Source organism: Littorina saxatilis, linkage group LG8 (assembly GCF_037325665.1).
Source record: "Littorina saxatilis isolate snail1 linkage group LG8, US_GU_Lsax_2.0, whole genome shotgun sequence".
In the NCBI taxonomy this organism is placed as follows: domain Eukaryota; kingdom Metazoa; phylum Mollusca; class Gastropoda; order Littorinimorpha; family Littorinidae; genus Littorina; species Littorina saxatilis.
The window spans coordinates 5,657,186-5,683,071 of NC_090252.1; the positions used below are offsets into that span (position 1 = coordinate 5,657,186).

The 25,886-nt window shown below is 42.7% G+C and overlaps 1 protein-coding gene, 1 long non-coding RNA gene and 1 other non-coding gene across 3 annotated transcripts; 2 read left to right on the forward strand and 1 right to left on the reverse strand.

The window, feature by feature from the left end:
• Positions 1–7,632: 7,632 nt before the first annotated feature.
• On the reverse strand, positions 7,633–7,705 carry Trnar-acg (transfer RNA arginine (anticodon ACG)). Its single transcript has one exon. It is a non-coding gene; the product is annotated as a tRNA-Arg (tRNA).
• A 207-nt stretch (positions 7,706–7,912) lies between these two features.
• LOC138972599 (palmitoyltransferase ZDHHC3-like) lies at positions 7,913–19,733 on the forward strand. Its single transcript, XM_070345252.1, has 8 exons — positions 7,913–8,079; positions 12,105–12,264; positions 12,768–12,877; positions 14,337–14,398; positions 15,072–15,159; positions 17,199–17,271; positions 17,695–17,803; positions 19,059–19,733. Exons 1-8 carry the CDS (start codon positions 7,961–7,963, stop codon positions 19,133–19,135), a joined length of 798 nt encoding a protein of 265 aa, XP_070201353.1. The 5' UTR covers positions 7,913–7,960; the 3' UTR covers positions 19,136–19,733.
• Positions 19,734–19,763: 30 nt separating this feature from the next.
• Positions 19,764–25,746, forward strand: LOC138972600 (uncharacterized). The gene is made up of 2 exons (XR_011457675.1): positions 19,764–23,326; positions 23,360–25,746. It is a non-coding gene; the product is annotated as an uncharacterized lncRNA (long non-coding RNA).
• Positions 25,747–25,886: the final 140 nt, after the last annotated feature.

The window sequence follows — 25,886 nt, forward strand, 5'->3', positions numbered from 1 at the left end:
TAAGGGTAAAAGGAGAAACAGAACCGTTAGTCGCCTCTTACGACATGCTGGGTAGCATCGGGTAAATTCTTTCTCGTCCCAACCAATATGGGACTCCCCCTAACCCGCGGGGGGTATTTACAAACTATCCCACAGAAGATTACTATACGTTATTTGCGTGTTTGACCAAAATATGACATTTTACACAGATCGAGACAGTCATTGTTCTCCGAGACCGCGCTAGCGGTCGAGGTGAACAATGACTGTCGAGATCTGTGTAAAATGTCATATTTTGGTCAAACACGCAAATAACATTTATGTATCGATCGAATTCCTTTCAGGTACTTATGACTTTGTTGTTGTTTTGACGATTAAACGAGCCCTGGCACACACACACACATGTATGCAATCAAACACATAAGCTTCATATTTGGGCGTTTCAGGTTGACCGAAACTTCAAAGGAACTACAAAACACACGTCATGTACTCACTTTGTTGTTGTTTTGACATTGAACAGCACACACACATGCAATCAAACACATGACGTTGTTTTTTTTTGAGTTCCTTTGAAGTTTCGGTCAACCTGAAAAGCCAAATTATAAAGTTTTGTCGGCCTCTGACGTCACATGACTCAAAAAAGGGAAATCCAATCTCCAATCGATACATTATGTTTTGTAAACGCAGTGTTTGTGCTTGAACGAGAATGCAGGTGAACTTTCTGGTCCTGTCAAAACAAGTTGTTTACCACGTTGTTTTGAGTCGTGGGTTGTGGCGTTCGCTCGGATTAAGTGCGTCGGCGCTTTTGATGTACGTCACATAGAATGTCGCTAGTTTAGTCCATGCACGGCTCATATAATGTAGTTGTATCATGTTCGGTCTGGAATATTCTCGAGATTGAGTATTTACTATATATGCCAGCGCGATTTGTATGTAAAAAAGCTTCTATTTGAGTTCTGCTTCGATGTGCAGTTGTATGTATTGAATGCTGAATAAATCCTCGAACTCAATTTGACGAGTTGTTTTCTGCTGCTGCGAAGACGGGCGACGTAGAATAAAAGAACACAACTATACGACGTTTGAGAACTTGTGGCAATCTCAAGTGTTGTGTAACACACAGTAACTTTAATATTCACTCACACACACACACTCACTCACACACACACACACACACACACACACACACACACACACACACACACACACACACACACACAGAACCAGAACAACGCAATACATTTAAACAAAGAAACAAACACAAAATGAAACGAAGTAGCAAAGTGAACTGACTGTTTGGCGGTGTCCATTAGACCAGGACCTCTGTGTCGCTGGATGTCCTCCATTCTTACTAGCTTCACCACCACCATCTCCCTCTCCTTCCGCCCCTTTGACGTCACTTCCTCTTCCGTCGTCATGTCTGAAAGCAAAATGCCTCATTGTGTCAGGAAATGTCAAGAACATCTGTCCGAAAGAGTTCAATTTTAAGGCTGTTCAAACAGGTGGACACATGTATACACAATGTGACACGAAGGTTTCAACACTTTCCACACTTTCCACACTTTACACACTTTACACAGTTTCAATGTAGAATGGAAAGCTCTTCTTTTGCGTAGAAACTACATTATATATTGGGAAATGCAATGCGGTGTTTTGAAAAAGTATGAACAGCGAGGAAATAAATCTTCTTTTGACGATATTACCATGACTCTGCAGGCATCTCTTGTGTAAAATCGAACATAATAAGCATGGGGGAGAAAAAACACATCGATGAATCCGAACAGCAACAAAACGGAAACAATTGATTGGTCGATTGATCAGAAAATGCACACCCGTACCCACAACCACCCCCACACCGTTCCCCCTTCCCCAACTCACACACCCTCTCCTCAACTTACCTCCACCCCTTCACCATCCCCATCCACCCTCCCCACCACTGTTCAAAGTCAACTCACCCTTCAGGTCGCAGTCAAAGCTGTCTTCGCTCCCCCTTCTGGACGTACTGGAGGCAATGGACTCGCCGCTGCTACAGCCAGAGGTGGACCCGGTCGTTCTCCTGACCTCCTTTCCGTAGTCTCCGCCAGCCTGGTGAAAGCGGGTCACGGTCACCACGTGCTGGTGATCTTCAACAAGTGACCTTGACGGGTGACTCTGCTCCGCGAAGCTGTTAGGATTTTGTGTAGATTTTGAGTTGGAGAAGTCGGCGATCCTCTGAGATGGCTGTGAACGTTCTGTGGAGTCCTTCTCGTGGTGTTTCGGCCTGGAGAAATCACTGAGTGACTGAGACGACTGTGAACGCTCAGCGAGGCGGTTCTGGTGCTGTGCGGAGATGGACACTTCCTCCCGCGAGATGTGCCTGGAAGGTGGGTGCGAGGACTGGGCCCGCCGTTCCGGAAGGCTGTCACTCTCTCTGGAAAAACAGCCTCCCTGCTCTGCCCGCTGCCTGTGGTAGGACTGAGACCTTCTGGTAGGGAAGGCACCTCGGTGGCGAGGCGGAGCATAACAGTCTGCTCGTGCCTGGTGGTCCAAGCGATTGCCACGGAGGTGGGGAGGACGGTAGAGGTCAGATTTGTTCGGGTCTTGCTGCTGCTCTGTTAAACCGACGTGAATGTATCTGGACCTCCCCCTCCTCGAAGAACCGTCATAGTTTGTGCTGAGCTCTGTTGATTCATCCTGGCTGGAGAAATCTTTTTTTGACCAGCATTCTCCGCCGACTGATGATTCCATGAAGTCGCTACTGCTATGTGGTAGAGCGCTGCTGTCGGTGTCCGTGAGCTTGCCTCCAATGCAGTCTGAGATCTGCAAGGAAGAGTCTCCTAGCGTTGCAGACACTGTCGACAGGGTCAGGAGAGAAGACTCGTTGTACCATTCTCCCACGCTGCTGCTGACTTCCAGTTTCGATCGACCTCGAGCGGTTGAAGCAACTTCCCGGATGGGTTTGAGCTGATGTCTCCTCTCTGGTACTGCTGACCTGTCCTGGCCCTCAGCCCAGAACTTGCTGCCCCCAGCTGGAAAGTCAACGTCATCAAGGCGCGGGAGTCCTTGGCTGATCTGACAGAAAGACATCAAGGGCAGTTCGGGCTCTCCCCTCAAGTGACCGTGGAACTGCTCCACAGACTCGTTTGCTGACTGGTCAAATGGTGCTTTCAAACCAGAAGGGACGTCTGAACGGGACGCTGTCAGTTTGGCGGCCAGCACGTGCTTAGCTTTGATGAGCAGTCGCTCCTTGGAGAAAGACCTGGACCTTGCAGACGGTGTCATCGCAGTGTCGTCTGCTTTCCGCTGCTGGGACGCTACGCTCATACGCGCAGTCTTTCTTGTTTCCGAACGGCCCCTGTCGGAGCCCCCAGCCTGGAAGTCTCGCAAAGCATTGCAGAACTCTTCCAGTTCTTGGACATCCTTCGCGTCAAGCTTGTTCGCCACAGCGCTCTCCAGCTTCTTCAGGCTGACTCTCATCTTCAACACTGCGGCGTCTTTCTTCTTCCTCAAGTCTTCTTCGTGAATCAGCTCACCCGTGTCGATTTCTTCCTCTAGGAGGTCGCGCTCGACTGGCTCCTTCAGCGTGAGGGGGTACTCGTTCTGGAAGTTCCTCTTGATCCTCGCCAGCTCTGTGCTTTTCCTTTTCAGGAAGGTCACGGTTTCGTTTAAACGACGACGATGGTGGTTGTAGGCGAAGCAGATTTCTTGCACCGCGTTCTGTCGCTGTTCTGAGCTACTGCTAACACCATGGCTGCCACAACTTCCTTTCCCCAAAATGTCCGTCACAGGCTTCGCGTGGGGATTCTCTGGGGGACACTTGCTATCAACACATTCTCGCTCGTTGTCAAGCCGCTGGTGGGGGATGCCGTTGGTGGCTATGGTGTAGGTGTAGAGACTGTCCAATATGTTGATACTGTCGACGACGTGATGCTTCCTGTGCTGCAGTTCCTTGCGAGCGGCCTCCAGACGATGCAGGTACACCGCCAGGGGGCTCTTCTGCTTCATGCTGTCTGCTTCTGCAAAGGAGACACCGTCATGTTATGCTACCATTTGAAAACAGAGTGCGGCATAAGTTTACCGTAATACAATGCAGCCCTGAAAGTAAAAAAAAAAAAGTTGATTCTGAACATTTACTAGCCAGAGAGCAAACTTTACTAGCCGAACCAACGATTTGTTTCAGCAACTTTACTCGCATTTGGCGAGTAGATGAACGTTTCTACTCGCCAGTTACTTGTTTATACTCGCCATGGGCCACTTTCAGGCCAGCAATGTAGTAGAGACAATGACAAAAGGTGACGTTTTCATGTCAGTATGTCCCAAATGACATCACCAGTACATTTTTCATTCTATCTAATCTGTTTTCGTTCTATTTTTTCTAATAACATGCGTTAACAATTGATTGCCAACTGGAATGGAAGAGCACAAAAAGTGTAACTTGATATGTAGTTTCTTTAGAGGGAAAAACATCTTCCACTTTCATGTCAGTGTGTCCCATGCAACATACATTTGCCAAACAGCTATGTGCAAGTAGATTATTTGTTAGTGGTATAGAAAATACTGATCAACAATTAAAGTCAGTTTTCACATTCATTTTCTACCTATTTCTTATTTGTTTATTCTGTTGGCAATGGTGAAATGTCAGCAATCGTGTGTCATTCGGGACAGTAGACATGACACCTGACCTTTTGTCACTGTCTCAGTAACAGCACAAATCAGCACCCGCTTACCCCTCTTCACACACATCCAAACCTCATTGACTATCTAAAAAAAATTAAAAAAAATTAATGGCACAGTAAGCCTCCCGTAAACCATCACAGATACGATCAGGCTTTTACACACAGTACAAACACCCTTTCGTATAAACACTCACCGCTTGAGAACATTCTGGGTGTCCCTGAACACCCCCCCCCCCCCCCCCATAAAAAAAACTACAGAGAGAGAGACAGACAGTAGGTACTGGCAGTCAAAAAATGAGTCTGAAAACACTGCTAATGTTTTGAGATGTTCTTATTCTTCTGTATAAAACAAGAATAACAAAACAAAAAGTAAGGTTCTGAGACAGACTTAAGAGGGAGAGAGAGAGAGAGAGAGAGAGAGCTAGAGAGAGAGAGAGAGAGAGAGAGATAGACAGATAGACATAGACAGAGACAGAGAGAGAGAAAAGAGAGAGAGAGAGAGAGAGATAGACAGATAGACAGAGAGAGAGAGAGAGAGAAGAGAGAGAGAGAGAGAGAGAGAGAGAGAGAGAGAGAGAGAGAGAGAGAGAGAGAGAGAGATTGAGTGCGCTCGAACGTGCACATGATGTGCGCGCACGCGCGTGTGTGTGTGTGTCAGTGTTGCGTGCATGTGTGTGTATGGAGTCTCAGGAGGTGGCGAAAAAGCGCTCTGTATAAAATAAAAGGGTGGACACGTTAGATAAAGACTTATTTCATTTTGGATACGGTGTCACGATTTCATCTTTCGCTTGTGTACATATTTCCCCATCGACATTATACTCAAGACTGAAATGTTTCCTGGTAAAATTAAGAAGTGAAATTATTTATGGACGAAAAGCATGTCAGTTTCTTACATGTGAAGAAAATTGGTGGTACAATTTAATAGATTTCACCCCCAAAATCGAATTCTTCGAAAACGTGTACTGAGTGGTTACGTCCCTTGAGTAAGAAGGAAAACATTTTAGGATGAATCAAATTTCTAAGTTAAATAAAACAAATTGGTTGGACAAATTTGGCCCCATGAATGTAAGGTACACAAGGTCGCTCATCAGTACTATCGAAGGGTGTTTTTTTGTTCAGTGTTGAGTTTATACTAGATCAACGAGGCCGAGAAGCGAAATATCAACACGGCGAAAGATGAAAACGTCACAACGGAACGGAATTTGTTCCGCATACAACTTGACTTTATTCTTATACTATTAATATTATTTAAAATAGCATGTTTAGGAAAATGGCACAAGAACTTACCTTGCACGAACGACAGCCGGACGAATCGCCCTCGTGCCGTCCCCGGGAAAAATCACACAGAAGTTGGTGACCCGCCTCAAACTGTTGTCAGAAAATCACACAGCGAAGAATAAAACAATAATGTCCAACCTACTTAAAACGAACCCCGCATAAAATATATTACACTACTATCTAAAAGAAATCCCAGCAAGAACTTTCAAGACGCAAGTCAGGTAATACTGAGATTAATCGTCCAGAATTGTGCGAATGTCGAAGTGTCAACGTCAGCAAACTGAACACAGTGTGTCGCAAAAGCAAGCAAAAGGCTGTCTGAATTGCAGTGTGACTGAGCGACAGTTGTTTCTTTCGATTGGCTGAATCAAACACGTGCTGCCCGCTTCTCCTATTTTTTTTATTTTTATATATTTTTTAATTTTTTTTAAAGATGCTGAACCTGTTGTCAACACGTGTCAGCAAGAAGCTGTGTGTGTGTGTGCGCTCGTCACAGTGTGTGTGTGTGTGTGTGTGTGTGTGTGTGTTTGTGTGTGTGTGTGTGCGCGCGTGTCACAGTGTGTGTGTGTGTGTGTGTGTTTGTGTGTGTGTGTGTGCGCGCGTGTCACAGTGTGTGTGTGTGTGTGAGTGTGTGTGTGTGTGTGTGCGGTGTGCGCGCGTGTCACTGACAGTGTGTGTCACAGTGTGTGTGTGTGTGTGCGCGCGCGCGTGTCACAGTGTGTGTGTCAGTGTGTGTGTGTGTGTGTGTGTGTGTGTGTGTGTGTGTGTGTGTATGTGTCAGTGTGTGTGCGCGCGTGTCACAGTGTGTGTGTGTGTGTGTGTGTGTGTGTGTGTGTGTGTTTCAGTGTGTGCGGTGTGTGTGTGTGTGTGTGTGTGTGGTGTGTGTCTCAGTGTGTGTGTGTGTATCTATGTATGTGTGTGCGTTCAATCAATCAATCAATCAATGACGCTTATATCGCGCATATTCCGTGGGTACAGTTCTAGGCGCTCTGCAGTGATGCCGTGTGAGATGAAATTTTATACGTTCAGTCAAGTTTGTGCGCGCGTACGTTCGCGCGTCCGTGCCGCGTCCGTGTATGCGGCGTGTGTCTGTGTCTGTGGATGTTTATGTTCGAAAACATATATTTCTGCCTGTCCGTCTGAATGTGTGTATTAAAAGCAACTACGATAACCCCACTTACTGTCGTAAACTCTCAAGGGACTTCCAAGTCTTCCGGCCGCACTACCGCCCTTCAGTATAAACACTTGACTAATCACACGTGATTTTCAGTATGTTTTTATTTCAGTGTTTGTTTTGTTGCTTACCTTCTTGTTTTGTTTGTTTGTTTTTTTGTTTGTTGCAACATAAGTTATACAACATAAGATAACTTATGTTGCAACAAACAAAAAAACAAACAAACAAAACAAGAAGGTAAGCAACAAAACAAACACTGAAATAAAGACATACTGAAAATCACGTGTGATTAGTCAAGTGTTTATACTGAAGGGCGGTAGTGCGGCCGGAAGACTTGGAAGTCCCTTGAGAGTTTACGACAGTAAGTGGGGTTATCGTAGTAGCTTTTAATACACACATTCAGGCGTTAATTAAACTAAAGTAGGCCTACATAGTGTAGAAGAAAAAAAAGTCGCATGAAGCGAAATTAATACATCGTGAAGTCAATATGTCGAACTAACAGAATGAAGTCAATCAAAAAAAAATAAGCTGCATTTAATTTTAAAAAAAATTCGAGCTTGCCAGGATTCGAACCTGGAATCTTCTGATCCGTAGTCAGACGCGTTATCCATTGCGCCACAAGCCCTGCTGAAGTTGTGTCAAAATGTTATATACTATATACTGTTTTTCAACGCCGATTACATGCTCTCTTGCCAAATGCAAGGTTATAAATAATATTTGTCTTTGTGTATATGTCATGCCTATTATTTTGGATAGCAATATTCTGCTTGAGCTGAATACTGTTTATAAATGTTCACAACCGATCTTACAAATGTCGAACTAAGGGAAGTAACGCAATGCAGCAACTGTCTTCCGGCGACATCAGACGGAAAACAGAACGATGGTTGTGTTTAGGAATGATCCGTGTGGGATTATTTGCATCGGGATAACTTACGCCGCAGTCTTATATGCGGATTATGTCATAGTTAGGCACCTCGTTATCCCTACTATGTCAGAATCGTGAGTTGATCTTTGTCACTTGTCTTTTTTCACTGCTGGACAGTGCATCGGTCCACAGCAATTTGGGTTGTGAATGACTCGAGTCAAGAGTCAAGGAGATATTCAGTGTGCACTAAATACACATCTATACCTCCGACAGTGAGAAATATTAGTCACAGCATGTGTTAGGAAACGTGGACGACAACCAGTATAAACAAATCAAGGTTCCGGGCCTCAATGTTGGAATTTGAGAAGGGTCCGTTTGAGAAGGCAGTAGATGATCTACTACTAGTCTAGTACTAGCTATACGCACTCCGAGTGTATACAGGATCGATTAGTCTGTATACACTCCGGCAATGAAAAACTCTGTTACAAATCTGTTGCCCATGAAATGCCCCCTACCAAGTCGTTAGGAAGTACCCAATGAAAAATCAGTCTGACGTAGGGACTTCCGCTATCTCTTTCTCGGAGTGTCGAGGGTTGGCAAATGTATTCATAAACTGATAAAAGTATACAACCTTTTCTAGGTCGACACACACTCCAAGTGTGTTCCAAACTCCGACAATAAACTGCCGTGAAGCATCAGTTTCATTTGTGTGTTTGTTTTTGTCCGTGTTTGTTCTCTGCGTAGTTTGATACCATGTAAAATGGCGTTGAATGACGCTCCGAATGACTGTGTTACGTTGATGCGGTTCACCGTTCAGTGTCTGGTCTTTTCAGTACACCCCGAGAATGTAATCTATGTTACAGCAAAGGCCGTGTAGCATCAGTTTTTTTCCGTTTCTTTGTACTTTATAATCAACTGCTCTGCGTTCCTATCGCAAAGAGGTGTCGAATGGCAAATTCGCTTTGCGACCGGAAGTTAACGCCGGAGTGTATGCAAGATCCTGACCCCTGTATACTCTCCCGAGTGCGTATAGCCAGTGAAATGTTGGAATTTGAGATTCGCGGTGATGTCTTCCTTTCAGGGTTTCACATACCGATGCAGAAGGGGTCTAAAAGTAAAAGTACACAGAAATTATCTAAATTCAATACAATTAAAATGTGGAGGCGTTTTGTTGTGATACATTTCATGGATCTGTGTTATGTAGTACCATCAAAAGGGTCTGGTGCATTTTATGAATCATGCACGCAACTGCATGATTTCACAGTCTGGCTAATGTTATTTTCAGTTCATTTTTTTTTTAGAAGCTTGAAGCTGAATGTTGAACTTGAAGATGCCAAAGGGTCATGAATGAACAACCATACTCTTTTCTGAAATCACTGCCAGGTAGCGAAAGGTCTGCTGGGCAAATAATATTGCAATAGACCCTATCGGTATTCCAAGATGAAGATCTCTCAAGATTACGCAAACTTCAAAGCATAGCAAAGCATGTGGTACAGCTATCTCACGCAAGCTGCGAATGCTGAGGTTCGAAGTTCTTGCGACGTTCAAAGCATAGTAAAGAGCATGTCTCACAGATATACAAACTAGTAGAGTGGTGTGACCAGAACAGCCTAGACCTCAATGTGGGCAAAACAAAAGAGATGATCACAGACTTTAGGAGAGGGGAAAAGGAAACAGAGCCACTAGTGATAGGGGGGAAAGAGGTAGAACAAGTACAAGAGTACAAATACTTGGGCTGCATCATCAGTTCAGATCTCTCGTGGTCAAAACACATAGCCAAGGTAGTTAGCAAGTGCAATTCAAGACTGTACTTTCTGAGGAAACTCAAGCAGTTCAAGGTCTGCCCTGAAATACTGGCAATGTTCTACAGAGCCAGCATTGAAAGTGTTTTGACCTTCAACCTCATGGTATGGTACTATGGGGCTACTGTAGAGGACAAGAGCCATCTGGCAAGAGTGATCAGACAGGCAGAAAAGGTGGTTGGGGTTCAGTTCCCAAGCTTGGATGAACTGGTGCATAAGAGAACAGCCACAAAAGCACGAAAGGTCGTTGAAGATGAATCGCACCCCCTGCATGATCAGTTTGCACTCATGCCATCTAGGCGTAGATACAGAGCTGCAAAGTGTAGAACCTCTCGCATGCGGAAGTCGTTTATTCCATCCGCCATCTCAGTTCTCAATGATACCACTTAGTGCATGCATGTGAAACTGAAAAATGTACAATGGAGTTTTCCTCAGAGCTAGCTAGGAATGCATTGTACTCTAATGTTGTCATGTTATTGCTGTGTTTTTTATCTTCATGTTTTAAAATTATCTCCACAACTTATAAAGTATACTTTTACACTAGAATTATGTTTAAACAAATCAAGTATGTATGTTTAATATTATTCTTATGAAGTTTTTTTACAACTATTTAGAATAGAACAGTTTGTTTTGAATGTCAATCACTGGGAGCAGTCAGAAGAGTAAGAATTCTGTTTTGTTCTCACTATCATTTGCTTATGAAGATCATGATGTTGTTCCATTGCTTAGTCAGTCCTAGAAATAATGTCCTAGACTGTTATCAGTATTTTTGCCCTCTTTCATTACGATGCTATGGTATTTCTGTGGGTCTCCACATGTGTTTGTTTATAAGGCGGAAGTGACCTCCCCTTGTACACAATAGGCCCTCAGATGAAGCCTACGGACAGACTAGAATAGAACATGCACATAACACAGAAGGTCTGCACAGCACACTCACACACAGCAATACAGCACACCGTCTTGTACCTCCTTCTGCCCTGCCGAAGTCGGGGTATCCTTTTTAATCCACCGAACATTAATATCCACAGCCATGTGTGTCTCCTGCCTCCGAACACACACGCCACAGAGCTCGACTCGATGTGCGCAGTTTCGTATAAAAATTATTTTCCAAATTTCCCCACTGTGTTTTATAAAATAATCATATTATGAAAGCACATACATTCTTATCTTAGTTATTATGTATTCATTGTTAGCAAACATCGGCATTATTCATGTTTTACTTTAAACGCAATCATTGTTATTTATAGATCACAGGCACTTGATGTAAGTAGGTCACACACGTGTAAATGTTGTGCCCAGTCCTTGTTTTTGTTTCTGTTATTATTTTAGTTAGCAGGTCTAGTTGAGCACGTATTAAGTATCATGTACCCACTACTAGTCATTGTGCATTTTAGTTAATGGACTGATGATGTCATTTGTATGGAGTCGACGCACGTGCGAGGATATGTATGTGTGGGAGGGGGGGGGGGGGGGGCGCGGGAGATGGAAGCTTGCTGTATGTTATGTAATGTATATATTGTGTGTGATACGTGGAAATGTGATACTATTTATTTGCATGTATGATACAGGTACAAATGTGATAATTGTAGGCTTATACTAGTGATTACTGTGTGTGATACATGAAATGTGATATGAATGCTGTTTTTATATGTTATACTCTTATTTTCTCCCAAGCGCAAGACAAATTCTTCTATGAAAATTGAAGCCAATAAAATTTGAGTTGAGTTGAGTTGAGTTGATCTCGCGAGAGCTGCTGAGAACGAGATATCGAGAAGGTCTATTGGATGTTGGATTTGGCAAGCGAAGACAAATAAGGTAGCTTTGGGGTTGCTCGCTATGCCAGAAAAACGGCGGCTGCGCGCGCAGCTGCCAATCTGATTGGCTGTTTACCGACCAGTACAGATGCAGACCTTTTAGGTATCAACCAATGGTGTCTAATTCTTGCGTAGCTAACCATCAACACGTTTCATGTATGCACTCTCGCTTCCTAAGCTCCGCGAGGGGCTAGCTGCAAGCATGTCTCACCTGAAAGAAACTCGTGTGCTCTCGATCACTAAGAAAGTTATGATTACTTGCCTTCTGTGAGGGGGGGGGGGGGGGGGGGGCAAGCAAGTATATTTCATATCAGTTGTTACACTGTTTGGTGAAGTCCCTGCATTGAATGTTTGGACGAATTGAGCTACTCTCTGTAGATAATCCACATTCTGGATTACGTGAAAAAAAGTTAGAATGTGCAACGGTACAATAGTTTTAATACATCACAAGAACAAGTCTCTATGAATGAATCTATGAGTATGATGGAATGCTATTATATCATTCTAACAAAAACATTGTTGGTTCTCTTCGTTCACTTTCAGATTATGGGGTTGCATCAATGTCATCATTTTCAACCTCATTGTCTTCTTTATCGGGGTCTCCCACCTGCGAGCTGTCTTGTCAGACCCAGGAGTTGTCCCCCTTCCTTCGGCCAGCATGGATTTCTCGGACATGCATTCCTCGCAACCGCCTAAAGAGAATGTGAGAACCTATGTGTCACTGTTATTTGTGAATATATATGAAAAGTGTCAAGGAGGAGGAGGTAGGGGGGGGGGGGGGGTGAAACAGGCTTGTTTTGTTCATTCTTTAGAGCTGTTTGTGTCAGCACTGTTTTATAATGTGCCACAGCTTTTTTTGTTATGTACTAGACAGTTAATTTGTTTAACCTATGCATTGATAACCGAATGGATGGGATATTTTCAGAATAAATTCTAAAATAGTGATTTAGCTTTGTTTTTATTTGCACTTATATCAATTATCAGTCAAGTCTACCGAAAGATATGTTTATCTCCCAGCAGGACATTGTCCCTGCACCAAAGTAGCACAGCTTTGAACTGTCCTTAAATTTACAATTGGTCAAAAAAAAAGTTGCCAGCAATAGCCAATAAAGTTTTATATTTAATTTACTTCGGTCAGTGTGTACATGTAATGTATGCATGTCCAGGTATGTATGTTCATTTGATGCATGTGTTCCACTGTGTCAGGCGGACGGATGGACAGTGTGTATGAAGTGTGAGACATACAGACCGCCCAGGGCACATCACTGTCGGATCTGCCGGCGCTGTATTCGTCGCATGGACCACCATTGTCCTTGGTAACTTGTTCTGTTTCTTATAAAACGTCTTTTATCTGGAGCCGCCTCTTCTTCTCTGCATGTCCTTATTGTGAGAATTTTCTGGGTTATATTTTAATTTTATGCTCAAACTCAAATTGCAAAGTCAACACGTTTATACCTGTGCTTGCATTTCCTACATTTTATTACAGATGCTCCGCCAAATTTAGCAACCATTTTCTTTTCTTTTGTGCTTGAACGTGAAGCATAGATATATGAATCACCTTGAATATGACAATGGTGTAACAAGTCAGGTCTTAAAATGGAGAACCGTAAGTTTTGAGATATCATGAACATAACACACCCCCCGCGGGTTAGGGGGAAGAATTTACCCGATGCTCCCCAGCATGTCGTAAGAGGCGACTAATAGATTCTGTTTCTCCTTTTACCCTTGTTAAGTGTTTCTTGTATAGAATATAGTCAATGTTTGTAAAGATTTTAGTCAAGCAGTATGTAAGAAATGTTAAGTCCTTTGTACTGGAAACTTGCATTCTCCCAGTAAGGTTATTATTGTACTACGTTGCAAGCCCCTGGAGCTATTTTTTGATTAGTGCTTTTGTGAACAAGAAACAATTGACAAGTGGCTCTATCCCATCTTCCCCCTTTCCCCGTCACGATATAACCCTTCGTGGTTGAAAACGACGTTAAACACCAAATAAAAAAAGAAAGAAAGAAGTAAGTTTTGAGATATCATGAACATAACATAAGGTAGGGTCTTAAAAGGGAGGGGAACTTTGAAACAAACAAAAGGGAGAGGGGGATGTCTGGCGTTTTGAAACAAACAAAAGGGAGAGGGGGATGTCTGGCGTTTTGAAACAAACAAAAGGGAGAGGGGGATGTCTGGCGTTTTGAAACAAACGATAGGGAGAGGGGGATGTCTGGCGTTTTGAAAAACGTCGGCCTCTTAATCGGGAGGTCGTGAGTTCGAATACCGGTCGCTGCCGCCTGGTGGGTTAAGAGTGGAGATTTTTTCCGATCTCCGAGGTCAACTTATGTGCAGACCTGCTAGTGGGTCCCCTTCATTTTATTTATTAAGGAGCTTTCTATAGCGCATAACTAAAAACACTATGGGTCCCCTTCATGTGTACACGCAAGCACACGACCAAGTGCGCACGGAAAAGATCCTGTAATCCATGTCAGAGTTTGGTGGGTTATGGAAACACGAAAATACCCAGCATGCCTACTCAACGAAAGCGCAGTGAAGCTGACTATGCTCTCAGAGTATAGTTTGGGGAACCCAAATGGGCAAACGAGCTCACACGTAACCAGAAAATTCTGGAATGCTGAAGAAGAAGAAAAAGGGAGGGGAACTTTGAAATAAAAAACAAGGGAGAGGGGGATGTCTGGTGTTTTGAAAGAGGGCATGTACCACATTGCCAAGCCCAGAAGTGATCCAGTATCATTCATATCTCCCTTGTTCAGTTGTTGTTTGATGTTGCAGGATCAACAACTGTGTGGGAGAGTACAACCAAAAGTTCTTTATCCAGTTCCTCTTTTATGTTGGTGAGCACAATACTGGATTACATGTATTTCCTTAGCTGTCTTTGTGTTTTAACTGCCGCTCTGGTTTGGGTTCTTTTCATTGTAATCCCAGATTTTGTGTTTGGGGTGTTCACATGTATGATTGACACTGAGAGACCCAGTTTTGAACTCTGCACACCAGTAGGGAAGTATGCGTGTTACTGTTAGAAATAACTTTAATGCTTTGTTGGCTAAAACAGTGAAAGGGTGAAAAAAAAAAAAATTAAATAAAAAAAAAAAAGAATAAATCCCTGCGCTTAGAACTGTACCCACGGAATACGCGCGATATAAGCCTCATATTGATTGATTGAGTGGTTTTCTACTTTTTCTTTCTTCTTTTTCTTCTTCTGTGTTTATGGGCTGAGGCTCCCACATAAACTCTCAGTCATGAGTGAGCTTTTGCGTATATATGGTCACATCACGGCCACACACGTGAATACCCACTTGTGCAAAAACATGAGCGTACATGGTAGTTTCAGCCCACGAACGCAGAAGAAAAAGAACCCATTAGAACTAGCCGGGATTCGAACTCGGAACCTTCCACATGGAAAGCTGACATCCTAATCACCAGGCTATGTGCCCGTCAGTGAGTAGTCCGAATGATGAGAGTGTCTCCTAGGCTGAGCATGTGATGAAGTGTTTGTTTTTGTTGCAGGTCTGCTCAGCGCGTATGCCATGACACTGGTCATCGTCAGCTGGTTACTTGACCCTGGCATAAAGAACGAAGCCAAGCACATCAAGCTGTGAGTACATGTAGCACTGTATTTCTTTATTGTCTCACCTCTAAATGGACAACGCTTTGTTGGGTTCTTCTTTGCTGCTGGTCGACATTTTGGGGGTCGCTTAATTTTAATAACGTTTTCCTTAATTTTATTTACGTTTTCACATGAGATGAGTAAATTTAGTCAACTTCAATTGCTTCCAAGCAGCAGTGTAAGCACTGCATTGAAAAAAAAATGTTTAGTTTAGTTTTTATAGGTCAATTACACTCGCGTGTCAGGCACACATGTTGACCAAAAACGGGAATGGTCATAGACTCAGACTCTTGCTCATTGTACTGGAAGCTACTTTACTGCAGAAGTTTGTCTCCAACTCAAACTGGTTTATTGAAGAGTGCAGATATTCAACCGCACCAGATAACATTTTAAAATCAGCTGACACAAGCACTTGTAAGAAAACAACTGACCTGAAGTGACCACAATGCACGTTTCATGCCGTGTCACATTGTGAAACGTGTGTTGATTTTGTTCTCCAACAAATCCACTCTGTCAGATGGGGGAAAGGACTACTGCTCATTACTGTAGATATATTAAAGGCACAGTAAGCCTCCCGTAAACCATCACAGATACGGTCAGGCTTTTACACACAGTACAAACACCCGTTTAAACACTCACCGCTTGAGAACACCCTAGGTGCCCTACGTATAGAGCGAGCAATTTTCAAAGAATTTATTTTTGTGGACCGTCTGATCGGCAAATCAGGCGCCTCGTTTTGGCGCTAGAACTAACTTTTAAAATCTAGATAATAAATTGACAGCTTGTTACACAAACATTCTCAAATCATAAAAGAATTCTTTTTTCATCAAGACAAGATCAGTACAATTCAAAGTTTTGAAAGTTTGAAAAAAGAAAAGCCCGGAAACTTGTCACGCAAGCCGTCTTTCTCGTAGCAGACGATGGTTGTGCCTAACGCCCGTTCCTCTGAACAGTCAACTGCCACCGCTCTAGTTCGTGTGAATCGCAGCCGTTTGTTGCGTTTAGATTCAGAGGTACACACTAACGTGCTATGGCAGATAAGCTTACAGCGAGTCGCATTGAAATCACAAACTGACGACTACATTGTGAAAAAAGGAAACTGGATCACATGGGTTCGCGATGGCTCAGGGGTAAGATAAACCACGCAAAAATAAATTCTTTGAAAATTGCTCGCTCTTTATGGAGGGCACCTAGGATGTTCAAAAGCGGTGAGTGTTTAAATGAAAGGGTGTTTGTACTGTGTGTAAAAGCCTAACAGTATCTGTGATGGTTTACGGGAGGCTTACTGTGCCTATAAGATCTGAACACCAAAGCAACCATATTCAAACCTAAAATACATCGAAACCACAATGAAAATTCTGTGTCACGCGCAAATCGTGAGTTATGGTAAAATTATCTGACAAAGTGTGTGTATGTGTAGAGCGATTCAGAGTAAACTGCTGGACCGTTCTCCATGAAACTTTACATAAAAGTTCCTGAAAATAATATTCCCAGATGTTTTGTTTTCATTTTTTCGATAAATGTTTTTGATGACGTCATATTCGGCTTTTAGTAAAAGGTGAGGCGGAACTGTCACGCCCTCATTTTTTGATAACATTGAATGACATTTTGGGCAAGTAATCTTCGACAATCCACTGTGGGTGCTAATGGCAAACTGTTTCAACTTTCATGAAAGATATTTGTTTGGAATATCATTTGAATAAAGTCATACAGTCAAAATGAGATGTGCATCATCAACAGTTCTACTTTAGATATTCTGAGAACACCAACAAAAAGCTTCCTTTGTTTGTTACAATGATGGAAAAATGTTCTAGTTGACACTGTACAACATACAGCATTGAAGCATTAGAAGAACTATGCCACAGTTTAGAGAAAACAGCGCAAACATGTTTGTTGTTGTGAATAAGCATCATCCTCAAGACTCTTCTTTCAGGTTTTCAAATTTAAGAAACTTTTTGAAGTTTTTACTTTTTCCTTTCTAATGTTTTGCCTTTCCATAATAGTCTCTATACATGTGTGTGTTTCAGAATCCACTCGGTTATTGTGATGATAGAGTCTGTGCTGTTTGGTCTCTTTGTCATGGCCATTGGGTGTGATCAGGTTGGTATAATCTTGTACATGGAAACCATTTCACACAGGAAAAATGTTTGAAAAGCATTGTTTTACTCCCACGACCGAACACTACCCCATAATTCGGCCAGTCCCTTCTTCAAAAGATTATACACATGCACAGATGCTTTAGATTGCACCAGATGTGTAGGGGTTGTATCACACACACACACACGCACAGTTTTTTGGGGTATACTTAGAGAAACTGGCGCACACTCGGACAGTCTCTGACGTTTACACCCAGTCACACAAGCACAGAGACATACAACTGCATGTACTCTCATACACACATGCACTCACTTTCACACTACAACCTGTTATTATACTCCTCTTCCTTAGAAGATCAGTGCAGCTACCACAGTTGCAGGTGAACTCGAAGAAGTTGTGGAATGCACATTTTGAGGTGTGTTTCAGGTCAGCTCCATTCTGAACGATGAGACGGCAGTGGAACATGTGAAGAAAGACAACCCACGCAGACAGCCCAAATCCAAAATGGCCCTGTGTCAGGAAATATTCGGCAGAGGTGAGGGATAAACCATTCTTATTATTATTATTATTATTATGAACATTTATGCGCCTAATCTAAATATAGCCCTAGGCGCTTACATATTAATTTCTGCCGTTTGAAATGGAAATTTTTACAGACAGACAGACAGACATTTTTTACACACAATATATAACGCATTCACATCGGCCAGTAAACCTCAAGCCTATTAGGCGAGCATTCACCTTTCACGGCCTTTATTCCAAGTCAAACGGGTATTTATCAGAGTTTCTACAAAGTATTGAGCTGTGAAATGATTAAGACAGATGCTGATGCATATTCATTTTTAGGTTGTACTCATGTTTACTAGTAATGCATGTTTTTATGGGAAGAAACCGTGTTGTTCCCTGACTGAGAAGACAATACATGAATTGAAACTAGACTGAACATGTGTATCAGTGGACTGGGTGGCCGAGTGGTAACGCACTTGCGCTCGGAAGCGAGAGGTTGCGAGTTCGACCCTGGGTCAGGGCGTTAGCAATTTTCTCCCCCCTTTCCTAACCTAGGTGGTGGGTTCAAGTGCTAGTCTTTCGGATGAGACGAAAAACCGAGGTCCCTTCGTGTGCACTACATTGGGGTGTGCACGTTAAAGATCCCACGATTGACAAAAGGGTCTTTCCTGGCAAAATTGTATAGGCATAGATAAAAATGTCCACCAAAATACCCGTGTGACTTGGAATAATAGGCCGTGAAAAGTAGGATATGCGCCGAAATGGCTGCGATCTGCTGGCCGATGTGAATGTGTGATGTATTGTGTAAAAAAAATTCCATCTCACACGGCATAAATAAATCCCTGCGCCTTGAATATGTGCGCGATATAAATTGCATAAAAAAATAAAAAAAAATAAAAAAAATAAAAATCCCTGCGCTTAGAACTGTACCCACGGAATACGCGCGATATAAGCCTCATATTGATTGATTGATCAGTGCTAATGTCCTAGCGACGAAAGGAGTGTCCAGTCAGTTTGAAAGCTCTTTCATTTAAAAAATATTGGACTGCCGACTGGGGGTCAGAACAATGCGTCAGGGGAAAAATATGTATGTGGGAACGACCGAAGACCAAGGCCTGAGAACGATACTGAAGAAAATGTGTAATGTTCTTTTACTGATGGTGTTGCTGACAGATGGTGTCACTGTTGGTGGTGTGGTAGTTTAACAGATTTCAGGTTTAGGGTGTAATTATAAAGTCCCTTCTGCTTTAATATGTGATCAGCAATGTTGTTTCTTGTTGCAGGTCATCCGCTCACCTGGTTATGTCCCTTTGATGTTTTCACCAACAAGAGTCACGCTCGTGATTCTTACATCGTCTGACACACAGCACGCATGGCTGCCCTCTGACACAGCGTCTGACACATGCCACAAACTGCCACTGTCTGACACGCGGCACACACACAGTGTCTGACAGTGACACACTGTGTCGGACAGCAGTGACATCACCGAAAAACAGAATCTGACATCGTGTTACGGTCATCTAATGATCTATGTGTATAAAAACACACCAGTCTTCATAAACTTTAGTGTGTCTGGGCTTTCAATGTTTTCTGCAGAAAGGTTTTGATTTTCTCTCATAATGTAAACTTTGTGATTTTAGTGGGGTGGGGTATGTGTGTGAGTGATGCATCAATGAGAATACTGAGATTAATCGTTTGTCGGATAAAACAAATCTGACTTTTTATACCAAATATGCGTACTTCCAGCGATTTTGCATGATAGGATGACCGTCAGTGAATGAAACTGCAACGTGAAGACATTAAATTAGTTAGGGACTTTGCATAGCAATGTTTTTGTGAGACAAAATTGCTTGGCTGAGAAGTGTAACGCAGCGATTGTAAAATGTGTAAAGTATACATCTTCATGCTGCTTCGTGTGCGACTAGCATTTTTATGAATGAACCCCCTCCAACCACCCTTCCCCCCCACACCTCCCCCCACCCCTTTCTCCTATCCCCTACCCCTCTACCCCAATCATCCACCGTACATCTGATGTGATGCCTTTCTGAAATTGAAAACCAGCCATTGTGAATTAGCCATACAGAAGACTGCAGAGACCAGCAATGGGGTCCTATCCCTTTGTCATCTTATTGTCACCAGCATGTTGCTGGTCACTGAGCTGAGGTCAACACCAGCAATTGGCCAGCACTGAGCAACTTGTGTAGGCTGCTTGTCGCTGTTCGGAGAAAAGAAAAAGCGTTGGTGTCAAGCTATACAAACATGAAACAACTGGAATCTGGTCTCGTCCCCGTTCGTCATCCTGTGACCTGTACCTCGCTGGTCCGTGTGCAGATGTCAAACCCAGTCGTTGTTGAGTCTGTTCCATCTTGTCATCCACTGGAATATATAATACATTGCTGGTTGCGGTTTAGAGAACAGCCAGCCGTCATCAAAGCATGCAGATGGGAAAGGCCAGCAATGTAATCAAGCTCCATTCATCATCTTGTGACTTATGAATTGTTACTGTACCAGAATCAAAACCAGCATCTGTCAAGTTGTGTCAAACTGTTCATCATGTGGAATATACATCTGTCAAGTTGTGTTAAACTGTTGATCATGTGGAATATACATCTGTCAAGTTGTGTCAACCTGTTGATCATGTGGAATATACATCTGTCAAGTTGTGTTAAACTGTTGATCATGTGGAATATACATCTGTCAAGTTGTGTCAACCTGTTGATCATGTGGAATATACATCTGTCAAGTTGTGTCAACCTGTTGATCATGTGGAATATAAATTGCTGGTCCAGGTGTGAGAAGAGAAACAGACGTGGTCGAGCAACACAGAGATCAAAGGCCAGCAGTGAACTTCTTTCTCCTTTATCATCATGTGACTCACACATCGCTGTTTGCTCAACAGAGGTCAGAGCCAGCCATTGTCACGTCCAGTCCAACTGGTCATCTTCTGGAGACAACTGAGCCACTTGCTGTCTCGATAAAAACACAGCAGAGATCAAGCCATACAGACAAGCTACATATCAAAAACCAGGAATCATCAAGTCATTCATTCAACTTGTCATCTTACGACACTCGCACACGCACCGAAACATATTCATCGCTCCTTGGTGCACAGAAGTCAAAAGCCAACAATTGTCACGTCTTTTCATCCAATGTCCGATTTTTCATCTCATGACATGTTCATCGTAGGTTTGCTGTACAGTGGTCTAAGTCAGGAGTCATAGAATCATGTTCAGCTTGTCGTCTCATTCCATAAAGCATTTGTGGTTGCTGTGCACAAAGAGCAAACAGTGACTCTCTCTTCATTCACAGCCGTTCATGTTGCGACCAAGTATTAGAAAGCAGAGAGTAGTGGACGTCTGCCTCTGTCAGTGCTGGAGTTGTTTTATGCTTTTGTACTGCTTCTCCGTCTTCTGCCTTTGACATTGGCCATGATGTGTATGTGGCTGATTTTTCTATTTCCACCACCTGTGCAACCACATGCCATCTTGGATGAAGGAAAATCATTGCAGGGCTTAATCGGATAACTTTTTCTTACACAAGTACACTCGGACGTCATAGAGTAACGGCTATCACAGTCGTCATCAGAAATTGTACAGGTGTAAGATTTTGTACCATTGTTGTGAATTTGATTCAATGTTGACTAAGCTGTTATTATTACCACCAATTGTAAAAGAACCATTGTTTCATCAGGAACAGGAATGAAGAGCGTTAGCTATAGTTGCAGGCCCCTCTGATGAGAAGACATTTTGATACAAAGGACATCTGCTTTTTTTTTTCTTGGTAATAACTTTGACAAAGGGTTCTTGCCTGAAAGATGACCTGTGGCAAATGAAGTGTGAATCATGAGTCCTGGAGCATATTCCATGGACTTGCGGGGGTCACACTGGCAGTCCCATCACCGCTTTGTTGCCCGACTGCGGTTGTCCTAACCTAGTGCTAGGGCAGGGCAGCACTGAAATCGGGCAACTCCTCGTGCAAAGAGGAAATTAGTGGGCCAACTTAAATCTTTTTCATGAAACCCTATTTTGTGGGATTGCAGCATTTCACTCGTTGAACAGCAGTTGACCGACTGTATTGCTGGCCCCATCAAACCGGCCCCTGAACTATAAGTATCACTTGTTGGGTTGACCATCCCGCTCACAACTACCCATCCCCTGTAAGATTTTTGTCAAGTTGTACAGTGATACCTGCGATGTAAGACCCCTCCGATGAAAGGACACCTTTTGTTGTCCCTTTGTCTATTATCTCTAGCGAAACGTACCTATCATGACGAGTCACCTGCAGTGTCAAGGGACGCTTTGGGTTGGTCCCAAGGGTGTCCTCTCATCGCAGGTACATGTATCACTTTACCACATCAGCCATGACAGGACTGTGACCCTTTGGAACTGGCTAAAAAAAAAACGCGGGTTAGGGGCCGGGAGTCCCATATTGGTTGGAACGAGAAAGAATTTACCCGATGCTCCCCAGCATGTCGTAAGAGGCGACAAACGGATTCTGTTTCTCCTTTTACCCTTGTTAAGTGTTTCTTGTATAGAATATAGTCAATATTTGTACAGATTTTAGTCAAGCAGTATGTAAGAAATGTTAAGTCCTTTGTACTGGAAACTTGCATTCTCCCAGTAAGGTAATATATTGTACTACGCTGCAAGCCCCTGGAGCAAATTTTTGATTAATGCTTTTGTGAACAAGAAACAATTGACAAGTGGCTCTATCCCATCTCCCCCCTTTCCCTCCGTCGCGATAAACCTTGAACGGTTGAAAACGACGTTAAACACCAAATAAAGAAAGAAAGAAAGTAATGGAGAAAGGGACACCAAGAGGGGGGTTCCATGGTACATTTGCAGAGTTCCTGTCACAACAAGTACACTTTGTTTCAAGATACCTGTAATGGAGAAAGGGACACCAAAAGGTGTCCTTTTATGAGAGCTGTCCTCTCATGGGAGGGGCCTTACGCCACAGGTACCACTGTTCGTGTCATATGTGGCTGGGCTCAAAGTGCGGAGGTGGGAGCCAAATGCATGTAAACCACATGTATGGCCTCTGTAAATAGGTGGATATTTATTGTGGGAATGGAAGGACGTATACATGTATAAATGAGGAAAATGTCTAAGCTTTTGAGAAACAAGATGTAAATTTTCCTCTTGAGGGAAAACTGTTGAAAAGTGGAGGTGTTGTCAGGTTTAGATGCGGCGGTAGAAAGCTTGTGGCTGGTCCCTGTGTTGTGCTGAGTGCTGGAATACTTCTGCATTTACATAATAACTTGGTGGGGTGTGTGAGGTTGCTTCAGCCGAAGTACAGAGAATTAACCTATTTGCTAGCTTAAAGATGAAGAATTCTGTTTTTTTATTTTATTTATGATACATTAGGGGACACCACTGAGCCCAGAACAGTATGCCCCAGGCGGGGTGATGTCCCCTGTTTGTCTGCACAGTTTGGAGACCATGCAACCAAGACTTCCATCCTTCAGTCTTAAAAAAGAGAAGCCAACCTGTCAGTTTTTGTGGAGTAAAACGGTTCATCCAATCATGTTGACTACCAGAGATATATCCAGGCTACCAGAGATATCTACCAGAGATATATCCAGGCTACCAGAGATATATCCAGGCTTCTGCGTGGAATAAAAACATCCTTTGACTTGAATGCATGCCACAGACGGGTGCATTGGCGTGGTGGTAAGACGTCGGCCTCCTAATCGGAAGGTCGTGAGTTCGAATCCCAGTCGCTACAGCCTGGTGGGTTGAGAGTGGAGATTTTTCCGATCTCCCAGGGCAACTTATGTGCAGACCTGCTAGTGACTTAACCCCCTTCGTGTGTACACGCAAGCACAAGACCAAGTGCGCACGGAAAAGATCCTGTAATCCATGTCAGAGTCCGATTAGGAGGCCGACGTCTTACCACCACGCCACTGCGCCCGTCTGGTGCTCTTATTCCATATGAAAGCCTGGACATAGTCCGTGGAGGTGAACATGGTTGTGTATGAAGTGAGGACAGTACCTTTAAAGTGAAGAGTGTAAGAGTTTAGTGTCATAGCGACAGGCTCCTTCCTTCTCATTCATGGGGTTAGAGATGGAGACAATGTTTTGTAACAGTGAAAGAAATCTCCCCTAACTGTGTGAGAAGACAGGGGACATCACCTCAGCTTGGACAGGTGAAATCACAGTGTTGGGTGTTTTATGGGCTGTGGAAGGGTTGCGAACACAGGAGCTTGTATCAAAGTGCCGGTCGATCTACTTGTACTGAATGCTAGTAGTACAGGAAGGATAAAGGAGTAGATCGACCGGCACTTTTATACAAGCTCCTCTGGTTGCGAACCTCCAAACAGTGAGGTTATGGTGGTGTCCCCGGCTATGTATTAGAACAAGAACTGAATTGTTCATCTTTAAAGCTTCATGCAAGTCGATGGATACTTGATGACTTCAAAGTCTGACAGACCTGGTGTTTGAATAGAGAATATATATATGTACATGATTGTATTAGAAAGAGTGTTGTAGGCTATAACTCATAATGGATGTTGTGAGGCTGAGCATCAATGTTTTGCTTGCTTCTCTGCACGGCTTGTATTTGCTGTTGATATGCGGCAATAACCAAAGTGAAAATGGCTTGTAAAAAAAGATTGTCTAAAATTTGTGTCTTGGGCATGGAAATACTGAACTATCCAAAAATGTTGATCATTTCCAGCTACATGTATCTTCAATTTATTTTCTTATTCAACAACAGGAATGTAATGTTAATTTGTAGTATTTTAATTGTTTTGAAAGTCAATTTGGTTAAATTCAGTTATGAAAGATTGTAACAGACGTTACTGTATGTAAGTTCTCTTTAAGACTGCATGTGTATGCTAGCATACTGCTGTGAAGCTGAGTGTGTGTGGTTTGTTTTATTGTTAACCTTTTTTACATTTAGTCAAGTTTTGACTAAATGTTTTAACATAGAGGGGGAATCGAGACGAGGGTCGTGGTGTATGTGTGTGTGTGTGTCTGTGCGTGTGTGTGTGTAGAGTGATTCAGACCAAACTACTGGACCGATCTTTATGAAATTTTACATGAGAGTTCCTGGAAATGATATCCCCGGACGGTTTTTTTCGTGTTTTCGATAAATACCTTTGATGACGTCATATCCGGCTTTTTGTAAAAGTTGAGACGGCACTCTCACACCCTCATTTTTCAATCAAATTGATTGAAATTTTGGCCAAGCAATTATCTTCGACGAAGGCCCGACTTCGGTATTGCATTTCAGCTTGGTGGCTTAAAAATTAATGAATGACTTTGGTCATTAAAAATCTGAAAATTGTAAAAAAACAAACATTTTTTTATAAAACGATCCAAATTTACGTTCATCTTATTCTTCATCATTTTCTGATTCCAAAAACATATAAATATGTTATATTTGGATTAAAAACAAGCTCTGAAAATTAAAAATATAAAAATTATGATCAAAATAAAATTTTCAAAATCAATTTAAAAACACTTTCATCTTATTCCTTGTCGGTTCCTGATTCCAAAAACATATAGATATAATATGTTTGGATTAAAAACACGCTCAGAAAGTTAAAACGAAGAGAGGTACAGAAAAGCGTGCTATCCTTCTCAGCGCAACTACTACCCCGCTCTTCTTGTCAATTTCACTGCCTTTGCCATGAGCGGTGGACTGACGATGCTACGAGTATACGGTCTTGCTGAAAAATGCATTGCATTCAGTTTCATTCTGTGAGTTCGACAGCTTGTTGTATTTTCGCCTTACGCGACTTGTTTAAACTCTTTTGAAGACTGATGAATGTACAACTAAAGAGATTATTTTGTGAATTGAGGTAATATTCCACGAAGATAGCGTGCAACAGTTTGCCGATACCCAGTGTATGTTATGTGTGTGTGTAATATTTAATGTGCTTTATTCAGATGCATTAATCAATGCCTTTTTAATTTTAAGTCATTCCAGAATTTTTGTTTTAATACCAAATGATTGCTGTTGCCATTGCTTTGTTTTGTTTTATTAATGATAAACTTGTAGCTGAGATTATCTTGTATACACATATCTCTATCTCTAACCATAGTAATACATGCGACAGAGGTAATATGGCTGGCTCAAGGACCAGGGCACTGTGTCTTTACCAA

Coding starts and splice junctions, on each gene's coding strand:
- LOC138972599 (XM_070345252.1), top strand. CDS start 7,961: ATGGTTGTGTTTAGGAATGATCCGTGTGGGATTATTTGCATCGGGATA. Junction 12,265..12,767: donor CGCAACCGCCTAAAGAGAAT/GTGAGAACCTAT, acceptor CCACTGTGTCAG/GCGGACGGATGGACAGTGTG. Junction 15,160..17,198: donor GAAGCCAAGCACATCAAGCT/GTGAGTACATGT, acceptor TGTGTGTTTCAG/AATCCACTCGGTTATTGTGA.